At 30.5% G+C, this 22,695-nt stretch overlaps 2 protein-coding genes across 5 annotated transcripts in view; one reads left to right on the top strand and one right to left on the bottom strand.

Moving 5' to 3' along the window:
- Nucleotides 1-19,416, bottom strand: part of Shrm (shroom) — a 311,815-nt gene extending 292,399 nt beyond the window's left edge. The window contains exons 1-2 of the mRNA XM_090175035.1: nucleotides 19,036-19,416; nucleotides 463-605 (exon numbers count right to left, since the gene is read on the bottom strand). Of these exons, the coding sequence (XP_090031161.1) occupies nucleotides 463-605; nucleotides 19,036-19,143 (251 nt within the window). The 5' untranslated portion in view covers nucleotides 19,144-19,416. The remainder of the gene's footprint in view (nucleotides 1-462; nucleotides 606-19,035) is intronic.
- The window catches only part of Dbp73D (putative ATP-dependent RNA helicase Dbp73D), a 54,406-nt gene extending 31,980 nt beyond the window's left edge, over nucleotides 1-22,426 (top strand). The window contains exons 1-3 of one of the 4 annotated variants that reach the window (XM_090175038.1): nucleotides 17,823-18,035; nucleotides 18,493-18,567; nucleotides 20,511-22,426. In XM_090175038.1, the coding sequence (XP_090031164.1) occupies nucleotides 20,528-22,318 (1,791 nt within the window). In that variant the 5' untranslated portion in view covers nucleotides 17,823-18,035; nucleotides 18,493-18,567; nucleotides 20,511-20,527 and the 3' untranslated portion in view covers nucleotides 22,319-22,426. Of the gene's footprint in view, nucleotides 1-17,822; nucleotides 18,036-18,492; nucleotides 18,568-19,857; nucleotides 19,969-20,145; nucleotides 20,269-20,510 lie in introns of those variants that run through there. The other 3 variants (XM_090175037.1, XM_090175039.1, XM_090175040.1) reach the window with 3 other exon arrangements.
- Nucleotides 22,427-22,695: the final 269 nt, after the last annotated feature.

Below are 22,695 nucleotides of genomic sequence, written 5' to 3'. Positions count from 1 at the left end.
ACTTTAAAAATATCTAGATATAAATATTTATATAGGAACAATTTAAATAAAAGCTACCCCCTTCACGAGCATGCCACTTTGATGAGAACAGTTCTACTGCCGTTTGATTTTGCGCTTGTTGCAGCCTACTTCCAGGAGGCCACACTTTGAAGCTCTCTGGCGCTCTTTTCACTCATCGTAGGAAAATGGGGAAAAAACAGGCATACTTCTCAACTCACCCCCTACAACTCCTTCAAACTTTTGCATAACCTTTCGAAACACCCTGTATATGGCGATGATAAAATACGGCAAAATTTAAAAAGAGGAATAAAATGGGTGGTACCAGTTAATAGAATATATATACTCCGGTATCTTTAGGCGTTGCATAAAATAAAAAGTGGCCTCCATTTTACATTTTCGACTGATATAAAGAAGTGGGCAGACAGGGGTGAAATGTGACGGGCCAAGAGAGCTCTCGCTTACCTCCAGATGGTGACAGTTAGCGTCCGAAAAGCTGACTCGATCAATTCAAGGGCCTCAGATTGCCGATGACAGCGCACTCCGTTAATTTCCAACAGCAGGTCCCTCTCTTGCAGTTGCCCTTCGGCCTTACCACCGATTTCCACCTAATGAGAAAACAGAAAATATTTTTTAAAAAATTCAGTGTGCCTCCGAAAGTGTATTCGATTTCACTTTTCCCCAAAATACACTCCTGGAATGTCATAAGCTAGAAATACTGCGTTTCAAAATATATATCGGGTTACGGTAAATGTAACAGATTTAATAACCGCTTTAATTATTTTCAAGATCCCAGATTAAAATAAGGATGAAATACAAGTGGGATATTTGATTTAATTGGAGTTATTCTCTCAAAACTAAACATATAATTACTATTCTAGTGCCAAGACGGTGTTTATTTATAGGCAAAATAGGATTTATATTTCTAAAAATATAGGACTTTATGACTATTTTTCCAAAATTATAGGATTTCATTTGACTATTTTACCAAAATTATAGGATTTTATTTGACTATTTTTCCAAAATTATAGGATTTTATTTGACTATTTTTCCAAAATTATAGGATTTTATTTGAAATTTTTTCCAAAGTTATAGGAATTTATAGGACCATATATGCTATTTAATATACCAAGTTCATGCATTTAAAAGTCAAATCTATATTTAGTGAAATAAATCTTTGATTGTCACTTCAAAAATTGTGAAATGTATAGAAGTAAAAATATTATAAGATATTTTGAGCTAATGCATTGAAGCATTTTTGGAAAATATTTTGGGGTACTACGAAATCGAGTTGCTTACATATTTGGCTCACCTCAAATCTTCAATATTTTTATAGGCAAAATATGATAACATTTCTAAAAATATAGGACTTTATAAGACAATTTTTTCAAAATTATAGGATTTTATAGGACCATATATGCTATTTCAATTACTAACTGTATGCATTTAAAAACCAAATATATATTTAGTGAAATAAATCTTTGATATTCACTTAAAAAATAGAAACTATTTAACCATTTGATCACAAAAATATACTAGTAGCAGTGGCGTAGCTGAGAACTCAGAGCCCCCGCCCCCCCCCCCCGAAGCTCGAGGCCCCCGCCCCCCGCACCGCGGGCCCTGCGGACCATCAGCTACGCCACTGACTAGTAGCTAACCGTGTTGACAATAACAAAAGTATAGACTAGTATGAATTTGTATAGTAATTTATCTTAACTAAATCTCGCAATTTAACTGAGCCGCGGGATTTGAAATGGGCAAAATATCAAAATTATAGGATATAATACGAGTTTTTGGGGATTTTGCTAAAAATATAGGATGTTGTAGAACATTTTTGAAAATATAGGATTTTATAGGAATTATGTTGAGACTATATTGAGACGATATAATAAAATATAATATAATATAAATTCCCGATGAAATACTTCTAAGAGGATAATTAACCTTCTAAACCATTTAAATTGTTTGTAGGTACTTTTCAATGCGAATTTATTTCTAAGAAATCGCCAATCTAAGCATCGTGCACGACTCACAATGTACAGAGTGTATTACTCTCTCTAACGAAGTGAAATGTAAAAATTAATTAATTAAAGTACTTATAAACCCATATTTTGCCTGATGATAGGGTAGTTGATTGTTTTATTTTTTTAATCTGAATTTTTTAAATTTATTTAAAACGGATTTCGAGATAACCTACTTTAATACATTTAATTTAATTAACCTAGTACAATATGTAAATTAAATCAATGATTTTATAAATATCACTTGATTTAAATCAATGATTTTATAAATATCACTTGATTTAAATCAATGATTTTGTAAATATCACTTGATTTAAATCAATGATTTTGTAAATATCACTTGATTTAAATCAATGATTTTGTAAATATCACTTGATTTAAATCAATGATTTTGTAAATATCACTTGATTTAAATCAATGATTTTGTAAATATCACTTGATTTAAATCAATGATTTTGTAAATATCACTTGATTTAAATCAATGATTTTGTAAATATCACTTGATTTAAATCAATGATTTTGTAAATATCACTTGATTTAAATCAATGATTTTGTAAATATCACTTGTTTTAAATCAATGATTTTGTAAATATCACTTGTTTTAAATCAATGATTTTGTAAATATCACTTGATTTAAATCAATGATTTTGTAAATATCACTTGATTTAAATCAATGATTTTGTAAATATCACTTGTTTTAAATCAATGATTTTGTAAATATCACTTGATTTAAATCAATGATTTTGTAAATATCACTTGATTTAAATCAATGATTTTGTAAATATCACTTGATTTAAATCAATGATTTTGTAAATATCACTTGATTTAAATCAATGATTTTGTAAATATCACTTGATTTAAATCAATGATTTTGTAAATATCACTTGATTTAAATCAATGATTTTGTAAATATCACTTGATTTAAATCAATGATTTTGTAAATATCACTTGATTTAAATCAATGATTTTGTAAATATCGCTTGATTTAAATCAATGATTTTGTAAACATCGCTTGATTTAAATCAATGATTTTGTAAACATCGCTTGATTTAAATCCATGATTTTGTAAACATCACTTGATTTAAATCCATGATTTTGTAAACATCACTTGATTTAAATCCATGATTTTGTAAACATCACTTGATTTAAATCCATGATTTTGTAAACATCACTTGATTTAAATCCATGATTTTGTAAACATCACTTGATTTAAATCCATGATTTTGTAAACATCACTTGATTTAAATCCATGATTTTGTAAACATCACTTGATTTAAATCCATGATTTTGTAAACATCACTTGATTTAAATCCATGATTTTGTAAACATCACTTGATTTAAATCCATGATTTTGTAAACATCACTTGATTTAAATCCATGATTTTGTAAACATCACTTGATTTAAATCCATGATTTTGTAAACATCACTTGATTTAAATCCATGATTTTCTAAACATCACTTGATTTAAATCCATGATTTTCTAAACATCACTTGATTTAAATCCATGATTTTCTAAACATCACTTGATTTAAATCCATGATTTTCTAAACATCACTTGATTTAAATCCATGATTTTCTAAACATCACTTGATTTAAATCCATGATTTTATAAACATCACTTGATTTAAATCCATGATTTTATAAACATCACTTGATTTAAATCCATGATTTTATAAACATCACTTGATTTAAATCCATGATTTTATAAACATCACTTGATTTAAATCCATGATTTTATAAACATCACTTGATTTAAATCCATGATTTTATAAACATCACTTGATTTAAATCCATGATTTTATAAACATCACTTGATTTAAATCCATGATTTTATAAACATCACTTGATTTAAATCCATGATTTTATAAACATCACTTGATTTAAATCCATGATTTTATAAACATCACTTGATTTAAATCCATGATTTTATAAACATCACTTGATTTAAATCCATGATTTTATAAACATCACTTGATTTAAATCCATGATTTTATAAACATCACTTGATTTAAATCCATGATTTTATAAACATCACTTGATTTAAATCCATGATTTTATAAACATCACTTGATTTAAATCCATGATTTTATAAACATCACTTGATTTAAATCCATGATTTTATAAACATCACTTGATTTAAATCCATGATTTTATAAACATCACTTGATTTAAATCCATGATTTTATAAACATCACTTGATTTAAATCCATGATTTTATAAACATCACTTGATTTAAATCCATGATTTTATAAACATCACTTGATTTAAATCCATGATTTTATAAACATCACTTGATTTAAATCCATGATTTTATAAACATCACTTGATTTAAATCCATGATTTTATAAACATCACTTGATTTAAATCCATGATTTTATAAACATCACTTGATTTAAATCCATGATTTTATAAACATCACTTGATTTAAATCCATGATTTTATAAACATCACTTGATTTAAATCCATGATTTTATAAACATCACTTGATTTAAATCCATGATTTTATAAACATCACTTGATTTAAATCCATGATTTTATAAACATCACTTGATTTAAATCCATGATTTTATAAATATCACTTGATTTAAATCAAATTTATTTGAATCAGACAATCATAGTATATTATGTATTTCGTCTTGCACTATTTTGTCTACCAAAAAGTATTTTGAAAAGTGTTCCCAGCACCTGCAAAGTAACATGTTTCAAGCCAATAACCTTAGACCAGTAATGCATGGTTGAGTTGCTGAAGTACGGTTAGTTTTCACAAAATAAGAAATACATTAATTAAATCTATTTCCATATATTTCTATAATAAATCAATAAATATATATATAAATAAATATATAAACCAATAATTAAAAACTGATAAGCTAGAGTCTAGAGAGATAACATTAACAACCAAGCAAATAGTCGTGGTTGTCGAAATCATGGACAAATTAATAGCGGCTCTAACCGAAACGTTGTAGAAGCACGATGCGCTACCGCCATCTAGCTTAAAATCGTCGAACTAAGATTTAAATATTTTCTTCCCAATTTTCGTTTAAATAAGGAGGTCGTGTTGCATATTACAACGCCCACGCCATTAGCAAGTATTGTAGAAAAGGTTAGATTAACAGATAAATCCCCTTAGTCAACACTAGGTGAAAAAACAATATTTTTTAACACAAATTACAGCTGGGAGAAGCGTGTAACGATTTATCACGATCAACTTTCACAACGCGCAAAAATTGGTGAACTTACATGATTCTTATTAAAATATTTTCTTTGTTTCCAGCGAAACAAAATCATTGTGAAGCTTATTAAAATTCAAAAGGTAAAAGATGTCCATCAAACTTGGCCCGCAATGGGTTGCGTTATGATACTTTTCAATGCAAATTAACTCGACGTTCAATCTCAGAAAAATATACCAACAAAATATTTAAAAAAACCGTTGGAAAAACCAGTTTATTTGGGCATAAAGGTCATCTCAAATTGCCCATTGTTAAGTTTAAGTGTTTTTAAACTACGCGCCATTTTTATTTGTCAACTATTTTACCGTTATCGGATTTTGCTAAAGTGAAATTGTTTTTGTCTTGGTTTCTAGAGTCATAATTTCGGCGTATCTTTACAGGAAGTCTGCTCGTTTCTCGCAACAAGCCCAGAAATGAATTTCTAAGTAAATAGTCTAGTAACCGCCGAAGATGTTATATAAACAAGCACAATGTTTGCCCAAGTTGAATTTAATTTTATTTATGCTCGTATAAAATAAGTTTCTTATTAATCTGAAGAATCTACTTCCAAATAAAGGTTAAAATGAACACAATGGTCGTTATGAGGTAAAAATATTTTTATTTGCTTTTTGTTCGTGCATAATTTACGAAATGAGAAGTACACCCAATTAACCTCCAAAATATTTCGACATGTTTAAGATATTGCGATATGCAAATAATTTAAAAAATAATAATAACGGTAAATTAAGTATGTTATTTTAGAGAATAATTTTCTAAGTAAGAATATATTATTATAAAGAATAACTATCTATTTTCCAAGTAAGAATATCTTATTATAAAGATTAACTTCCTATTTCCTAAGTGATAATATATTATTATAAAGAATAAATTTATATTTTCGAAGAAAATATTATTATAAAGATTAACTTCCTATTATCTAAGTAAGAATATATTATGAAGAATAAACGATTTTGTTTCACTTTTAAACGACATTAATCGATTATATATTGCTTTGTTTGTTTATTTATTTATTTACAGAAAACAAATGCATTAGTTCTCGGGTGAAAAAAATATTTAATTTTTATATAATTTAGCTAAGAAAAATATATATCATAAAATAAAAATTTATTTTTCGCGCCCATAGATGGCACCAAGCGACTTAGCAGACCGCGAAATTCAAACAGAAGATATTAATTTTTTTAACAGGACCAAAAATAAACATTAATATTTTTTCTTACAATTTAAAGTTTTACGAACTTTATGAAGAAAATAAGATTCTTACAATAGACCAATTTCTGTACCCCCATTCCGTGAGGTAAGTCAATTACTACTGTTTTCAAAATCTAAAAATATCACCCAAGTTTCCTTGTAGAGGTTACAGTTTACGTACATGGACCCTCCCCAAAGCGTACTAATGATTATGATAAAACACCAGCGCTCCACAGTAAGTACTCAAATTTACAATTCACAAAAATCTAGGCGGAAAAAAAATTCAACTACGCTTGGGATGTGTCAAGTTCGTAAGAAGTACGGGATATTCTCGCGAGAATACTAAGAATTTCTACCATCTGCCGTTGTTTGAAAAATAAAATTTATAGTTAGCATTCTCGCTGACTTCACCCACCGGCGAAAGTAAATTTAAGCAGATTTGGGTATCAAGAAAAATAACAGGCACAACGTTATTAGTTTTAGGATTTACACTTGACAGGTCACGCGTAACCGAGAACGCTCGCTTAATGTCCAGTTAGAGCAGCTAATTAACAGAGAGATATACAATCAAAGAGCGGGCACTGGTTTAGACCAAAAAGCTTACTTTTATACGTGGAGCAGCGTTAATATTACGTTTGAACATGGAGGAAAAGTAAGGAGACGTGTTGTTAGATATCAGCGCGAGAATGGGGGCTGACAAAAAGTGGTCCTTTGACGTCATAACGCTGCATTCCACTCAACCAAAAAATATCCGGCGTCAACCCCCTTGTAGAAATCCCCCCCCCACGTTTGCAAGAACGGGTGTCAACCCCTTTTTTGTTATCCCCCATTCTCCCATTGGCACTCATCTTATGACGTCATCACGTTTCCGCAACGGGTATCAGCCCCCTTTTTGTTATCCCTCATTCCCCCGTTGGCATTCTCCTTATGACGTCATCACGTTGCAGCAACGGGTGTCAACCCCGTTTTCGTTAGCCCCCATTCTCCCGTTGGCGCTCTTCTTATGACGTCATCACGTTGCAGCAACGGGTGTCCACCCCCCTTTTAGTAAGCCGCCATTCTCCTGTTGGCGCTCTCCTTATGACGTCATCACGTTGCAGCAACGGGTGTCCACAACCCTTTTAGTAAGCCGCCATTCTCCCGTTGGCGCTCTCCTTATGACGTCATCACGTTGCAGCAACGGGTGTCCACCCCCCTTATTGTTAGCACCATTCTCTCGCTTAAATCACTGTGAATCGAGAAAATATATAACCACGACTCCACGCGTTTTCTCCAGGATTTGAATTAAATGGACTGTAATACCGAAAGTTTAGAAATAAACGAGTTAACCAAGGTTTGAGCAATCACACTAGACAATTGTCAGTTACAATAAATAGGAGTGAGGAGAGCGCCCGAATGTTGCCGCAATACTATTGTCTTCTAAATATTGAATTTTACCAGTTAATTGACCTTGAATTACGAACCGGAAACTCAGTTACTTTATTACCAATTAGTCGCCATCAGGAAATGAGAGGAAACATAGCTCTATCATAAGTCAATAAAACAGTAAACCTTAATTTCTCTGTATCTCATTTTAAGTTTTTCATGAAAGGTTCATATTCATCACAAATAAAGATAATTAAATTATTGGAATAATAACTTAATATGAATTCCTAAAATGTTTTTAAATTGGTTGGTATTTACCGAGGGGCAGGTCACTTCCATTTTGGGTGCGTCTTAATCATAGCAAAATGATTAAATCATAGCAAAATGATTAAATCATAGCAAAATGATTAAATCATAGCAAAATGATTAAATCATAGCAAAATGATTAAATCATAGCAAAATGATTAAATCATAGCAAAATGATTAAATCATAGCAAAATGATTAAATCATAGCAAAATGATTAAATCATAGCAAAATGATTAAATCATAGCAAAATGATTAAATCATAGCAAAATGATTAAATCATAGCAAAATGATTAAATCATAGCAAAATGATTAAATCATAGCAAAATGATTAAATCATAGCAAAATGATTAAATCATAGCAAAATGATTAAATCATAGCAAAATGATTAAATCATAGCAAAATGATTAAATCATAGCAAAATGATTAAATCATAGCAAAATGATTAAATCATAGCAAAATGATTAAATCATAGCAAAATGATTAAATCATAGCAAAATGATTAAATCATAGCAAAATGATTAAATCATAGCAAAATGATTAAATCATAGCAAAATGATTAAATCATAGCAAAATGATTAAATCATAGCAAAATGATTAAATCATAGCAAAATGATTAAATCATAGCAAAATGATTAAATCATAGCAAAATGATTAAATCATAGCAAAATGATTAAATCATAGCAAAATGATTAAATCATAGCAAAATGATTAAATCATAGCAAAATGATTAAATCATAGCAAAATGATTAAATCATAGCAAAATGATTAAATCATAGCAAAATGATTAAATCATAGCAAAATGATTAAATCATAGCAAAATGATTAAATCATAGCAAAATGATTAAATCATAGCAAAATGATTAAATCATAGCAAAATGATTAAATCATAGCAAAATGATTAAATCATAGCAAAATGATTAAATCATAGCAAAATGATTAAATCATAGCAAAATGATTAAATCATAGCAAAATGATTAAATCATAGCAAAATGATTAAATCATAGCAAAATGATTAAATCATAGCAAAATGATTAAATCATAGCAAAATGATTAAATCATAGCAAAATGATTAAATCATAGCAAAATGATTAAATCATAGCAAAATGATTAAATCATAGCAAAATGATTAAATCATAGCAAAATGATTAAATCATAGCAAAATGATTAAATCATAGCAAAATGATTAAATCATAGCAAAATGATTAAATCATAGCAAAATGATTAAATCATAGCAAAATGATTAAATCATAGCAAAATGATTAAATCATAGCAAAATGATTAAATCATAGCAAAATGATTAAATCATAGCAAAATGATTAAATCATAGCAAAATGATTAAATCATAGCAAAATGATTAAATCATAGCAAAATGATTAAATCATAGCAAAATGATTAAATCATAGCAAAATGATTAAATCATAGCAAAATGATTAAATCATAGCAAAATGATTAAATCATAGCAAAATGATTAAATCATAGCAAAATGATTAAATCATAGCAAAATGATTAAATCATAGCAAAATGATTAAATCATAGCAAAATGATTAAATCATAGCAAAATGATTAAATCATAGCAAAATGATTAAATCATAGCAAAATGATTAAATCATAGCAAAATGATTAAATCATAGCAAAATGATTAAATCATAGCAAAATGATTAAATCATAGCAAAATGATTAAATCATAGCAAAATGATTAAATCATAGCAAAATGATTAAATCATAGCAAAATGATTAAATCATAGCAAAATGATTAAATCATAGCAAAATGATTAAATCATAGCAAAATGATTAAATCATAGCAAAATGATTAAATCATAGCAAAATGATTAAATCATAGCAAAATGATTAAATCATAGCAAAATGATTAAATCATAGCAAAATGATTAAATCATAGCAAAATGATTAAATCATAGCAAAATGATTAAATCATAGCAAAATGATTAAATCATAGCAAAATGATTAAATCATAGCAAAATGATTAAATCATAGCAAAATGATTAAATCATAGCAAAATGATTAAATCATAGCAAAATGATTAAATCATAGCAAAATGATTAAATCATAGCAAAATGATTAAATCATAGCAAAATGATTAAATCATAGCAAAATGATTAAATCATAGCAAAATGATTAAATCATAGCAAAATGATTAAATCATAGCAAAATGATTAAATCATAGCAAAATGATTAAATCATAGCAAAATGATTAAATCATAGCAAAATGATTAAATCATAGCAAAATGATTAAATCATAGCAAAATGATTAAATCATAGCAAAATGATTAAATCATAGCAAAATGATTAAATCATAGCAAAATGATTAAATCATAGCAAAATGATTAAATCATAGCAAAATGATTAAATCATAGCAAAATGATTAAATCATAGCAAAATGATTAAATCATAGCAAAATGATTAAATCATAGCAAAATGATTAAATCATAGCAAAATGATTAAATCATAGCAAAATGATTAAATCATAGCAAAATGATTAAATCATAGCAAAATGATTAAATCATAGCAAAATGATTAAATCATAGCAAAATGATTAAATCATAGCAAAATGATTAAATCATAGCAAAATGATTAAATCATAGCAAAATGATTAAATCATAGCAAAATGATTAAATCATAGCAAAATGATTAAATCATAGCAAAATGATTAAATCATAGCAAAATGATTAAATCATAGCAAAATGATTAAATCATAGCAAAATGATTAAATCATAGCAAAATGATTAAATCATAGCAAAATGATTAAATCATAGCAAAATGATTAAATCATAGCAAAATGATTAAATCATAGCAAAATGATTAAATCATAGCAAAATGATTAAATCAGGGTAATCGTGATTAAATCAGGGTAATCGTGATTAAATCAGGGTAATCAAGATTAAAAAATCTAATCAGGTTTAAAAAATCTAATCACGATCTAAACGAGATTTAATCATTCTAATCATGATCTAATCTTTTTAATCAGGATTTAATCATTTAAACGAGATTAAATAATTCTAATCATGATCTAATCTTTTTAATTAGATTTAATCATTGTAATTAGATTTAATCATTGTAATCTGATTTAATCATTTTAATCACGATTTAATCATTTAATCCTGATTAAATCAGATTTAAACATTCTAATCATGATTAAACGTGATTTAATCAACTTAATCGTGATTAATTTAAATTATCAAAATAATCACGATTAAATCGGATTTAATCTTTTGAGGGGTGCGTCGTTAATCAAGGAAGTGACCTACCCCTCGGTATTTACATTTAATTTATATTATTATATTGATATAGTAACTTCAAGTAGAACAATCCTGATATATCTCGAAAAACAAGAATAATGAAGAAAAAACATCGACATCAATTGAGATGTATCCACTCGCCACAAACAATTGAGTTTAATCAAAATTTATACATCTTAATACGGTTTTATTCGTTCTTTAAATGTTTATTAAAAATTGGAAAAAAAACCTATATATTTGATTAAAATTTCATTAATTTTCTTTTAATTATATACATATTTTAAGGTTTTAATTATTTGAGGGCATAAAATGAGCTTAAATTTAAATATTAATATAAATTAAATTTACATGAGTTTGCTCAGAATCGACATTGCTGCGTTGGTACATTTTCAAAAATACATGAAGTATAATAGATGATTTAAATAAATTACTTTTTTTAAAAATTCAATTGGTTTAAATAAATAAATTACTTTTTTTAAAAATTCAATTGGTTTAAATAAATAATTTTTTAAAAAAAATCAATTGGTTTAAATAAATAACTTTTTTTAAAAAATCAATTGGATTTAAGCCAATTACCGTTATAAAAAATCAATTGGATTTAAGCCAATGACCTTTTTAAAATCAATTGGATTTAAGCCAATGACCTTTTTAAAATCAATTGGATTTAAGCCAATGACCTTTTTAAAATCAATTGGATTTAAGCCAATGACCTTTTTAAAATCAATTGGATTTAAGCCAATGACCTTTTTAAATCACTTGGATTTAAACCAATTACTTTTTTAAATCACTTGGATTTAAACCAATTACTTTTTTAAATCACTTGGATTTAAACCAATTACTTTTTTAAATCACTTGGATTTAAACCAATTACTTTTTTAAATCACTTGGATTTAAACCAATTACTTTTAAATCACTTGGATTTAAACCAATTACTTTTAAATCACTTGGATTTAAACCAATTACTTTTAAATCACTTGGATTTAAACCAATTACTTTTAAATCACTTGGATTTAAACCAATTACTTTTAAATCACTTGGATTTAAACCAATTACTTTTAAATCACTTGGATTTAAACCAATTACTTTTAAATCACTTGGATTTAAACCAATTACTTTTAAATCACTTGGATTTAAACCAATTACTTTTAAATCACTTGGATTTAAACCAATTACTTTTAAATCACTTGGATTTAAACCAATTACTTTTAAATCACTTGGATTTAAACCAATTACTTTTAAATCACTTGGATTTAAACCAATTACTTTTAAATCACTTGGATTTAAACCAATTACTTTTAAATCACTTGGATTTAAACCAATTACTTTTAAATCACTTGGATTTAAACCAATTACTTTTAAATCACTTGGATTTAAACCAATTACTTTTAAATCACTTGGATTTAAACCAATTACTTTTAAATCACTTGGATTTAAACCAATTACTTTTAAATCACTTGGATTTAAACCAATTACTTTTAAATCACTTGGATTTAAACCAATTACTTTTAAATCACTTGGATTTAAACCAATTACTTTTAAATCACTTGGATTTAAACCAATTACTTTTAAATCACTTGGATTTAAACCAATTACTTTTAAATCACTTGGATTTAAACCAATTACTTTTAAATCACTAGGATTTAAACCAATAACGTTCTTAAAATCACTAGGATTTAAACCAATAACGTTCTTAAAATCACTAGGATTTAAACCAATAACGTTCTTAAAATCACTAGGATTTAAACCAATAACGTTCTTAAAATCACTAGGATTTAAACCAATAACGTTCTTAAAATCACTAGGATTTAAACCAATAACGTTCTTAAAATCACTAGGATTTAAACCAATAACGTTCTTAAAATCACTAGGATTTAAACCAATAACGTTCTTAAAATCACTAGGATTTAAACCAATAACGTTCTTAAAATCACTAGGGTTTAAACCAATAACGTTCTTAAAATCACTAGGGTTTAAACCAATAATTTTTTAATGACTTAATTTCAGTGTTCCGAGGTGGAAAATGGCAGGTGGACAATATTGCGGAAAATGGTGGAAAATTCCGGCCTGGACAAAAGTGGCCAATAAATATTTTTAGCACAGAAATTTATAAAATAATAATATAAACTATTTGAACACAGAAAGGACATCGCACTTCTTCTATGGGATTTGGCTTTCGACCGAATTTTTACAAATTGAAACATGTTGTTAAGCTTGCTCAATGGAGCAAAATTGTCCATTGCCATTTTTCCATACCTCCTTTAGTTTGTCCAGTATCAGCGGTCAAAAGTGGACAAAACTTAGTATAGTCTATTTGTTAAAAGAATTCACGGCCCATCGGTTAGCGTTCTACGTTCGCGCGTCGCTAGTCCGGGCTCACTATCAAAAGAGTTTTCTTGCCAAGATTCGGGATGCTTCCCAAAACAGACTGAGCGTCGGATTTGGTTTCGTTCTGATCGCACGATGAACGAACAAAGTAAATAAATAGTTAAATATTGAGTTTTAACTGTCGTGTGACCGTGACTTTAACCGACGGTGTGACTATAATCGATAAATAAGTGTTTGATTGATTATGGTGTGACTGTTTCTTTCCTATAGGCGAGTGTTGAATGTGGGATTTAACGAAACGGTTAATTATATATATGCTGATTTCTTAAGTATTTCTTTTATGGTATGTTTTATTTTATTAATGCTCATAAAATATTGAATAAAAAATAATTCCATGTACTAAAATTCATCGAATTATTATTTGCGAGAAAAGAAATAATGAAGTAGAGGTGTAAAAATCTTGGCAAGAAAACTCTATTGATAGTGAGCCCGGACTAGCGACGCGCGAACGTAGAACGCTAACCGATGGGCCGTGAATCTTTTTAACAAATAGACTATAAGTTTTGTCCACTTTCGACCAGTGATACTGGACAAACTATAGGAGCTAGATAAAAATGGTAATGGACAATTTCGCTCCTTTGATCAAGCGTAACAACATGTTTCAATTTGAAAAACATCTGTCGAAAGCCAAATCCCATAGAAGAAGTGCGATGTCCTTTCAGATTTGGGGCTACTTAAGGCAAATATATATGCATAGGAATTGTCAGAATCTGATTAACAATAGAATAATCTGTGGAATAATTAATTCTAACATTGTAAGTTCAGTGTAAACTAAGACATTTTTACAAAAAACTTCTTAAAAATTTATTTCCAATTACTTTTTTAAGCATTGAAATGCAATTTTTCTTTATTAGCCACTATTTTCCACTTTCGACCAACTTTCCACTATTTGCCACTGGCCTGGAATTTTCTCCAAAAAGGTGGCTTTTTAGGAACACTGCTTTATTTAAATCTTAGTTTCCTTTATTCATCACAAAAATATCTTAACACAGAATTTTAATTTTCTAAGCAAATTTAAAGTAATCTTAAAGCAAATGAATATAGACTGAAGGTCACAAAAGAAGTTGTTTATTTAATAAGCCACTAAACTCTCCACGATTTTTAGTCACCTTTTACGTAAAATGCGTCGAAGAAAACGTAATAATATCATGACGAAAACACTATCATTACTGAAACATTACAAAGGGCTCGGGGAAATTTAAACTAGATTATAACAGGGCGCCTTCCATTTAAAATGAAACTTGAACCATATCAACATTGACAGATATTTAAACACGGGGTAAATAATATGAAAAATTTCGCGATGCCAAGCATTTCAAGCACCAAATTATCCAAAGTTAATAGCTTTAGAAAAATCGAGAATATAAGCACGTTAATTGACCACCCCCATTTCTTATGAATTGAGCGAGAAAAAAACAAGAAAACCGGTCATTCATTTGAAACATTTGTAGAAGACGTAAAAAAGTTTACTTTTGACAGGAGCTTAACTATTTTCGCCTATCATCGTCATCTTAGAAAAAAAAACTCTAAGATGGGATTCTTAATTTACGTTCATTAATAATGCATAGGGCGATTTTTACATTGCCTGCATCGAAATATCTCGGCGATCTAATAATAATTAGGAATATATTTAAAACATTTTTAGATGACATGCTGTCGTGCCACGAAAAACCTAAGATTCCAAGGAACGAGTTTAAATTAATATTAGAGGTTATTCGTTTTCCAATTTTTTAACCTGTTGATATGCGATTTTGTTATAGAAATATAGCTTGTGGTTAATTTATGGCTATACAGATTTGTGGTTATTTTAGGGCTATATAGATTTGTGGTTATTTTAGGGCTATATAGATTTGTGGTTGTTTTATGGCTATATAGATTTGTGGTTGTTTTATGGCTATATAGATTTGTGGTTATTTTATGGCTATATAGATTTGTGGTTATTTTATGGCTATATAGATTTGTGGTTATTTTATGGCTATATAGATTTGTGGTTGTTTTAGGGCTATATAGATTTGTGGTTATTTTATGGCTATATAGATTTGTGGTTATTTTATGGCTACACAGATTTGTGGTTATTTTATGGCTACACAGATTTGTGGTTATTTTATGGCTACACAGATTTGTGGTTATTTTAGGGCTACACAGATTTGTGGTTGTTTTATGGCTATATAGATTTGTGGTTGTTTTATGGCTACACAGATTTGTGGTTATTTTATGGCTACACAGATTTGTGGTTATTTTATGGCTACACAGATTTGTGGTTATTTTATGGCTATATAGATTTGTGGTTGTTTTATGGCTATATAGATTTGTGGTTGTTTTATGGCTATATAGATTTGTGGTTGTTTTAAGGCTATATAGATTTGTGGTTGTTTTAGGGCTATATAGATTTGTGGTTGTTTTAGGGCTATATAGATTTGTGGTTGTTTTAGGGCTATATAGATTTGTGGTTGTTTTATGGCTATATATATTTGTGGTTATTTTATGGCTATATATATTTGTGGTTATTTTATGGCTATATATATTTGTGGTTATTTTATGGCTATATATATTTGTGGTTGTTTTACGGCTATATAGATTTGTGGTTGTTTTACGGCTATATAGATTTGTGGTTGTTTTACGGCTATATAGATTTGTGGTTGTTTTACGGCTATATAGATGTGGTTATTTTATGGCTATATAGATTTGTGGTTATTTTACGGCTATAGACATTTGTTGTTATTTTATCGCTGTAGACATTTGTTGTTATTTTATCGCTGTAGACATTTGTTGTTATTTTATCGCTGTAGACATTTGTTGTTATTTTATCGCTGTAGACATTTGTTGTTATTTTATCGCTGTAGACATTTGTTGTTATTTTATCGCTGTAGACATTTTTTGTTATTTTATCGCTGTAGACATTTTTTGTTATTTTATCGCTGTAGACATTTTTTGTTATTTTATCGCTGTAGACATTTTTTGTTATTTTATCGCTGTAGACATTTTTTGTTATTTTATCGCTGTAGACATTTGTTGTTATTTTATCGCTGTAGACATTTGTTGTTATTTTATCGCTGTAGACATTTGTTGTTATTTTATTGCTGTAGACATTTGTTGTTATTTAATCGCTGTAGACATTTGTTGTTATTTTATCGCTGTAGACATTTGTTGTTATTTTATCGCTGTAGACATTTGTTGTTATTTTATCGCTGTAGACATTTTTTGTTATTTTATCGCTGTAGACATTTTTTGTTATTTTATCGCTGTAGACATTTGTTGTTATTTTATCGCTGTAGACATTTGTTGTTATTTTATCGCTGTAGACATTTGTTGTTATTTTATCGCTGTAGACATTTGTTGTTATTTTATCGCTGTAGACATTTGTTGATATTTTATCGCTGTAGACATTTGTTGTTATTTTATCGCTGTAGATATTTGTTGATATTTTATCGCTGTAGACATTTGTTGATATTTTATCGCTGTAGACATTTGTTCTTATTTTATCGCTGTAGACATTTGTTCTTATTTTATCGCTGTAGACGTTTGTGGTCAGCTATAGGGATTTGTGGTAATTTTATATCCACTATACAGATTTGTGGATTAGTCAAATCCAGATATTTAAGTTACTCTTTTAACCATGACTTTAAAATTTCTGTTCTTTCTTGGACGCAACAAATAATGCGTTTGGCCGATAAATCTCATTCCAAAAGGATCAAATTAGTAACAATCCTAAGGTTACTTTTGCGATCATCTTAAAGAAGTCACCTAGCTACAGATCGCTAATAACTCAACGAAAAAGCGCTTTAATTTAAATTTAAAAATTTTAAAAGGAACTTTTTCTTCATTTTTTGTTGGTTTCCAACTACCTGTCTAATGCAGACGGTAAAAGAGGGAAAATTGTGAACCAAACAGGTTACCAACGTGACCTTCAACCGCTCCCCGCTCGGCCTTGCACCCCCCGCCTCGCTAAGAAGACGAATCTCCCCTTCCCAGGATTGACCCCTCATGGTCCCCCCGGCCAACAGAGGGCGAACAAACTCAACGGTTTTTTGGCCGAAAGAGGCGCAGTCAGTGGCCGGCGTCGAAAATTGCAAATAACTTTGACAAAATACGACCCGAGTTACACGGATTTTTACAAATAATCATTCGCGAGCAGCTGCTGCTAGTCGTGCGGCTAAACGAGTCAAACGAGATACTTATTACGAATAAGGCATGCTCATTTACTCTCCCCAAGTACAAATTAGACATTAAGGGAAAATTTAAACGTTCAACAAAGTAAGTGAATTACAATTTCAATGGAAGAAAATTGTAAATAATTTGTTTGTACGCCTATCATGCTGGTAAGATTTGTTTATAGAGTAATGGCACTCCGTAGCTTTGGCCATGGTCGCCATTTTGGTCGCGATTTTTTATCGATAGGGAAAAGCATGGGTGACGTGCCATGACGTCACACTGCCATTACTGCGAACTTGGTGTACACTGCCGTACCTTTAACAGTGCTAAATGGAACTCGCGAACTCTTGAAAATATGTACCGTTAACAGTGCTAAATGCACGAACTCGGTGTACAGATTATCTGAGACTGTCTTACCGCTCGGTTTATCTAACAACCGTTTCTTAGACCAAATATTGAGACAACTTAACCACCCTCAATTATGGACGAAAAATAGGCCACAAATTTATATATTTAAAAAAAAACCATAGTCTAGTACTCTCATTTAATTAATTAAATGTTAAAAAAACTGGATTGGAATTTTTACATTCAGCCTTCTGGCAGTTGAAATTAGTGATGCATTCGACGCTCGAAATAGGCCTGGGAATCTTCAAGGTCAAAGAAAAAAGTAAATTTTCTCTACTTTTTACGTCGTTTGGGTGTCACGGAGTTCTCAAAATTGCCCCTCGGGCCAGCCCTTACACGGCCCACGGACTTGTCTCTGTGATAATTACACGCCAAAATCATTTCTCCCTTTTTTACAAGTCTAGAAAAGGTACTACAGTCTACAGAAGAGATTTAAAACAATTTAAAAACTTGTTTCAACTAGGTTCAAACAGACTTCATGTTACGGGACGATTTGATTTAAAATAAATTTAATCCTATACCTAAAACATATTTGTAAGAAAATACGATTACTATAAACCAGTCCAAATTTGTTCTGACAATTTGAAAGGGAAGACAATTTACTGTCACATAACTATTTTTATTATATAATATTATTAATAATAACATTAATTCATATTTACACAGATATTGTCAATTAAATTAGATTTCACGGGGCAAAGTATTTTTGTACGATTACTTTTAAACTTACATTAGAAATCTTGAGTTGCGAGCCACTGTCCAGTCCTCCTTGGATAGAAAACCCCCACGGTGACCCTCCTTTTAATACCACTTCGATACTTTCTAACCTACCGGCCATGTTCGTAATTTATCTCGTTTAAAACATGGTTATTTACTATCGTATCCGTCACATCTTGAATCCGTTATTTTAGCTTAAATTTTTGCGTCGCGTACTTCACTAACCACATTTACACGAGTCTTAGAGTTATAGATTTTCCAAGTTAAGTAATTTCTTCCAAACTGGTTCGGTGTGTTCCTCACCTACAATTTCCGAGACGGCTAAACTCAAAACTGGATAAAGTCTCAGTGAAAAATAAAAAATCGGTTGATCAACACGTGCAGCCACTGCTGAAAAATTGCCGCGCCTCGCCTCCTCCTTCGAACATTTTGTACCGCACAGCCACACGCCGCCGCTAGGAATATAGGAACACTTTCTCCCTCCAGAGGCGCCACGCTCGAAGCGGGAATCTCCAGCCGAAGGAGGAAAATAAGAGGCGACCCTAAATATCTGCGATGCACTATCGCCATCTATTTGTGAAATTTTGAGTTTAAGTTTTATTGTTTTTTTTTCTTATAAATTCAAATAATCTATTTTAGTTTCTTTGATTTAATTATTTGTATTTTAACCCTTTACGTTATCTTCCGATTATTTGATTTATTTTATTTTACAAATTTGGCCAACATAGATGTCACTATGCTCTTTCTCACTCTCGAGTCTGAACTTTGAATTCGGTAGAATTATAAATCTACAAGCAGACGATTCGTCTAAGACGTAGTCACGTAGTTCGGATTCTGTTTCATATGGTATTTGTTGATAAATGTCTGGGGTAGTGTTTAATTTTAATTTTTTATGTTCAAATAAAGGCTTACGCTACTATCTTTCATTATAGGGATACTGTTCAAGGTAAATTTTTCTTATTTGTCTGGGTGTCTAAAGAGATAACCAAGGTTTATTTGGAACACGTTGATCATACACGTGGTGCTGCAACACGCGTTTTTACCTCTTGTTTTTCTGTCGTTATGCCTAAACTGAAATTCCTAATTGGTATTTCTATAAAATAAGATACAAGTATAAATTGTTTTTTTCCACATAACGAGCTTAAGATTTTTAGTACTTCATTGGCACGCGTGCTCCCCATGTGGACTTCAAATTCCAAAACCTTTATCATGGGCTTCAGTGTGTGCTCTCTATCTTCAATAGCTAGTGAGTAGTGACGTAAATATTTACACGTGACCTCCCTTATTTTATAGGAAAACCTATTCCACAAAAATGAGTTTTTAACGATTGACGTTTTCCATAATTTATCTTTGTCTAATTTGATATACCAAAAATGTCAACATTTTTTATTTTGTCGCCACGGGGTCCGTTGCCCACTCTGCTACCTATTCTTAAATGGGCCCAACTTCCGTGACAGTTTATTAAATAATGTTCATTTAATTAACCAGGAAAACAGTCTTAAATAATGGATGAATCACCTTACGAAGAAGATTCTGAGGAAAGCAGTTTAAATGAGGAACCAGCATCTGATGCGGACTATAGTGATGGCGAAGGAGACATGAAAGATGAGAGCCACGAGATGGAACAAGGCTCAATTTCTCCCAAAAATGAAGATAACCTGTTCGAAGTATTAGGAGAAGTGAAAAGCGACCAGCAAATCAAAGTTGAAAGAGTTCTACCAGATTGGTTGGCCAATCCTACAGTCATAAGTACCGATCTCAAAGGTGACAGCGAAGAAGATGATTTTCGAGGCTTGGATGATTTGCTAATAGCCAATTTGAAGAAAAATAACATCAAGGCATTCTTTCCAGTCCAAAAGATGGTTATACCTTGGCTATTGAACTCCTTTTCAACCTCCCTCTACTACAGACAATCTGATTTATGCGTTTCAGCTCCGACAGGCAGTGGCAAAACACTAGCTTACGTGTTACCAGTAATACAAGCCTTGAAGGGCAGACTTACACGCAGCATTAGAGCTCTTGTGGTCTTACCAGTTAAAGAATTGTCTAAACAAGTTCATCAAGTCTTCAGCAGTTACGTCTCAGGAACTGAACTAAAAGTGGGCATTATCGGTGGAAAACCGTTCCAAGAGGAACAAAAACTGTTATTCAGCAAAAGTGTCACCAACGGCGCTAAACCCAACTATGACATTCTGATATCAACTCCGTTGAGATTGATCGACCACATTTGCAACACTCCTGGATTCTCGTTAAAAGATTTAAGATTTCTAATCATTGATGAAGCCGATCGCATGATGGACGACACGGAACATAACTGGCTCCAGTTTGTGGAACGAGCTATTTTTGGCAATGTCTCCCAAGAGGTGTGTTTGTGTGACAACCACGATCCATTTGAACGTATCGGAACCAACGTTATAACTCCATGTGTTATACGAAAATTAAATATTAACTGTCAGAAACTTTTGTACTCTGCGACCTTATCACACGATCCCTACAAACTGCAAAAACTTTCTCTATTTAATCCCAAATTATTTACGACAGTCGGCCATAGTGAAAATGGAATGGTGACTAAACAGAAAGGTGATTTCACTGGACGATACCGCACGCCTAAAGAACTGACTGAGCACATAGTTCTGTGTGACGACGTTATTAAACCACTCGTCGTTTGGTTCATGCTAACCCGTTTTAAGTTCCTGAATGTCTTGTGCTTTACGGATTCCAACGAAAGTACTCATCGTCTGTGCCTATTTCTTCAGAAAATGGGAGACGTGAAAGTCGGAGAAATTTCCTCGCATCTCTTACCCGACAAAAGATCGGCGATTTTCAAAAGGTTTCAAAGAAAGGAAGTTGATATCTTAGTTTGCACGGATGGAATGGCCAGGGGAATTGACTTCGAGGACGTCGATTACGTCTTCAATTACGACCGTCCCAAATATCCCGAGACGTACATTCACAGAATTGGCAGAACCGCAAGAGCTGGCAAACTGGGTACGGCTATAACGATGATAACGTCCCAAAAGGATTTGAAATTATTCAAATATTTGCTGAAAAAAATAGAAAAACAAGACATACCCCAACTGCTGCTACCCTACGCCGAAATTAAGGAATTGACGGACCAGTACAATGACGCCCTGCAAGAAGTGTCGAAATGCGTACAAGAAGCTGACAAGAAAATCAAAATGAAACAAAATCCTTTCACCCTAAAACGATTGAAGATGTCCAAAAGGCAGTTATTGAAGACAGTTAGGGAACAGAGACAAAAGAAAAAATTAGCTAATTTACAAAAGAAAAAATAAATTACAAATTGGGCTGTGACTAAGACGATAATAAAAACCAAATAGTTTAATTTCTCTTTACTAATTTCGATTATTAATATTGATGATCTTTTATTACAATGTAGTTTGTATGAAATTCAACTTAATTGTAAAAAGAAAATTTTAAATTTGGTCCTAAATATAAAAGTTTAACATTATTAATACACTATTCTGTATAATTAATTTGTACATCGGCTTATTTATAAGTGACACGTAGCGGCCAATTTAAGAAGCTCATTAACTACTGTTTCGGCGTATCAGGTACTAACAGCGCCACCACTTCAGAAAGGCAGCCGTTGCCAAAGACAAAGATGAGCTCATAAACTGCCTGTGAGATTCTCGTGTTGACCGCTACGTGG

The sequence above is a fragment of the Leiobunum rupestre genome, chromosome 5, assembly GCF_980474605.1.
Source record: "Leiobunum rupestre chromosome 5, qqLeiRupe1.1.hap1, whole genome shotgun sequence".
In the NCBI taxonomy this organism is placed as follows: Eukaryota; Metazoa; Arthropoda; class Arachnida; order Opiliones; family Sclerosomatidae; genus Leiobunum; species Leiobunum rupestre.
Note: the sequence above shows the minus strand (reverse complement) of the source record. Positions and strands in the feature narration are given on the sequence as shown.